This window comes from Drosophila erecta, unplaced genomic scaffold (assembly GCF_003286155.1).
Source record: "Drosophila erecta strain 14021-0224.00,06,07 unplaced genomic scaffold, DereRS2 tig00000000-arrow-pilon, whole genome shotgun sequence".
In the NCBI taxonomy this organism is placed as follows: domain Eukaryota; kingdom Metazoa; phylum Arthropoda; class Insecta; order Diptera; family Drosophilidae; genus Drosophila; species Drosophila erecta.
The window spans coordinates 17,457,760-17,460,012 of record NW_020825194.1 but is presented as its reverse complement, the minus strand read 5'-3'; the positions used below and the strand labels follow the sequence as shown (position 1 = coordinate 17,460,012).

General features: G+C 38.1%; 1 protein-coding gene across 1 annotated transcript; it reads left to right on the top strand.

The window, feature by feature from the left end:
* Window positions 1-671: 671 nt before the first annotated feature.
* LOC6553026 (tetratricopeptide repeat protein 12) lies at window positions 672-1,633 on the top strand. The gene is made up of 3 exons (XM_001980052.3): window positions 672-901; window positions 958-1,302; window positions 1,364-1,633. Exons 1-3 carry the CDS (start codon window positions 711-713, stop codon window positions 1,578-1,580), a joined length of 753 nt encoding a protein of 250 aa, XP_001980088.1. The 5' UTR covers window positions 672-710; the 3' UTR covers window positions 1,581-1,633.
* The last annotated feature ends 620 nt before the right edge of the window (window positions 1,634-2,253 follow it).

Here is a 2,253-nt window from a genome sequence, read left to right as displayed (position 1 = left end):
TCGAATTTTTCCAATTTGCATTCACAATTGCTCATTGATTTTCGCATTTGGATTTTCTCATGGCTTTTAAATGCATTTGGCAATTTCCTGACTTGCCGTTTTAATTGTGTGTGCATTAAAATCAACGCAATGATGCATTTTTAATTCAAATTAAAAATCGCTCGCAGCGCACAGGATTTTATGCAAAAATATCCTACGGCTCTCGAGTGAAGAAGCACAATCACAGAAGGAAACTTGCCAATGGGCGGGAAATTTAAATCTGGTTGGGGTTAAATCGGGTTTTTAGCTGGATTGGTTTTGGTTTTGCGGCGGAGCGCAAAAGATTCTGGGTCGCGACAATTTAATTTGCTGATGCAAAAGTCAATTAATTTGAAAGGAATATATAATCAGATGATGGCAGGAAGTGGGTTTGAGGGGCAGGAAAAGGCAAGAAATAACGATGACAAAAGGAAATGGGCAAAATTGGAATTATAAAATATATTCCCTTAGGCTTAGTCGGAAAGAATAATTAATTTGGTGGATATCAGCAGCGACTAAGAATGAAGCATATAGAAACATGCTAGTGCTTCGATTAGAAATGATTTTATTGTCAAATTACACATTGTATTAGCACACATCATCACATCTTACAGAAGTACACACATTCAATATATAAATAAACAAAAATAAATAATAAAATAAAATAACAACAAAAAAATATAAAAACTACAATGCCCGTGACCACCAAAACACTGGACAAAAAAGAAGAAAACGAAAATCCATTTGGCTTAGAACTACCCAAGGCAGAACTTCTAATATATCAACACCCAGCATCAGATGAGTCGTTTCTTCACGAGAAACCTACCAAAGTCGAAGATGTGATCGAGTACCTGGAAGCGATTGAAAACGCCAACAAGACCGAGTGAGTAGCTAGATAACCGAAGAACGTTATCCATTTTCAATATCTTGTTTTTTCAGCGCGTCAAAAAAAAGAGAAAAATCAATGGTTACCATGGAGGACGTAAAATGCATTGTGACAAAGCGAAATGCTTCAAGCACCACATCATTTCGTCGCGTCAAAGCCAAAAGAGTCTCAATTAACACGAATCAATTCACGTTTATGCGTCAGATTGACTTGGAACCCGATGATCGCGTTTTGGCCAGAGAACAGCGGGAAGATGTGGCCGAAACATTTCGCCGGATGGGAAATCGCGAGTATCGTAAACTGAACTTCACTTTAGCGAGAGAATACTATACAAAGGGTATACAATATATTAAAGACTCGCCTGTCTTGTACGTCAATCGGGGCCTTTGCTGTATCAAGTGAGTTTCTTACGAAAATCGTTTGGAGTTCTCAATCAATTTATACTCTTCACTTTATAAGGTTGCGCGAATTTAAGCTGGGTATTATAGATTGTGACTACGTGTTGACCAATATTGACGAAAAATATCTACGTGCTTGGCTTTATAGGGCAGCAGCCTATAAGCGTCTGAATGATGAGGCTAACTTCGAATATAGTGTCGATCGCGCCCGGCGATTTAACAGGTCGGAGGCGGAATTTGTTGACGAATTCCTGGATAAAATGAGATCACTCCTCTAAGAAAATTATAAGTTCATAAAGGACTGGGATTCCTTTTAGCAAATAAACGAAAGAACAAAACTTAGTTTTACCACGCCCCCTTTACAACCCACAAACCGCCCAAAACTGTCACGCCTATTGATCAAGTTTTTTCTCATGCTATCATTATTTTCCCCATTTTCAACCGATGTTCCAGAAAATGTTGAAATTTCGCATTTGCACTTCCACTAGCTGAGTAACGGGTATCTGATAGTCGGGGAACTCGACTATAGCATTTTATCTTGTTTTAGATTTAAAACGGTCCTTTCAATCATATCGGTAGTAATCATCTGATTTTCAAGCCAATTAAGGTGAAAATCATTTAGTTTTTTCCAAGCTGAATTCAGCGCACTTCCTGGATTACCTCATTTCCGGTTCGAACACCTTTGAGTTGCCTATTTCCACAACATTCAGCTGATTAGCCGCGCAGATATTTCTCCCCTTTTACTCTTTTATTTCCTAATTAAGTGGCAGCTCATAAAAGAAAACCTCCAACAAATGGATAAGGAATGAAAAGCAGCCAAGCAGAGCCATTGAGAAAGTAAATTGAAAAAATAAACTTTTGTCTAACTTTCTCTCTTAACTTTCGACTTCCTCAAGGTGAGCTGAAGACATTTATTTTGCGCTTAATTTTTTGTGCCATTCGTTTTGCCCC

What these genes read in the sequence shown, in the direction of transcription:
- LOC6553026 (XM_001980052.3), top strand. Translation starts at nt 711, where the DNA reads ATGCCCGTGACCACCAAAACACTGGACAAAAAAGAAGAAAACGAAAAT. An exon ending in GAAAACGCCAACAAGACCGA is followed by an intron (nt 902 to 957) that starts GTGAGTAGCTAG and finishes TTGTTTTTTCAG; the next exon opens with CGCGTCAAAAAAAAGAGAAA. An exon ending in CGGGGCCTTTGCTGTATCAA is followed by an intron (nt 1,303 to 1,363) that starts GTGAGTTTCTTA and finishes TCACTTTATAAG; the next exon opens with GTTGCGCGAATTTAAGCTGG.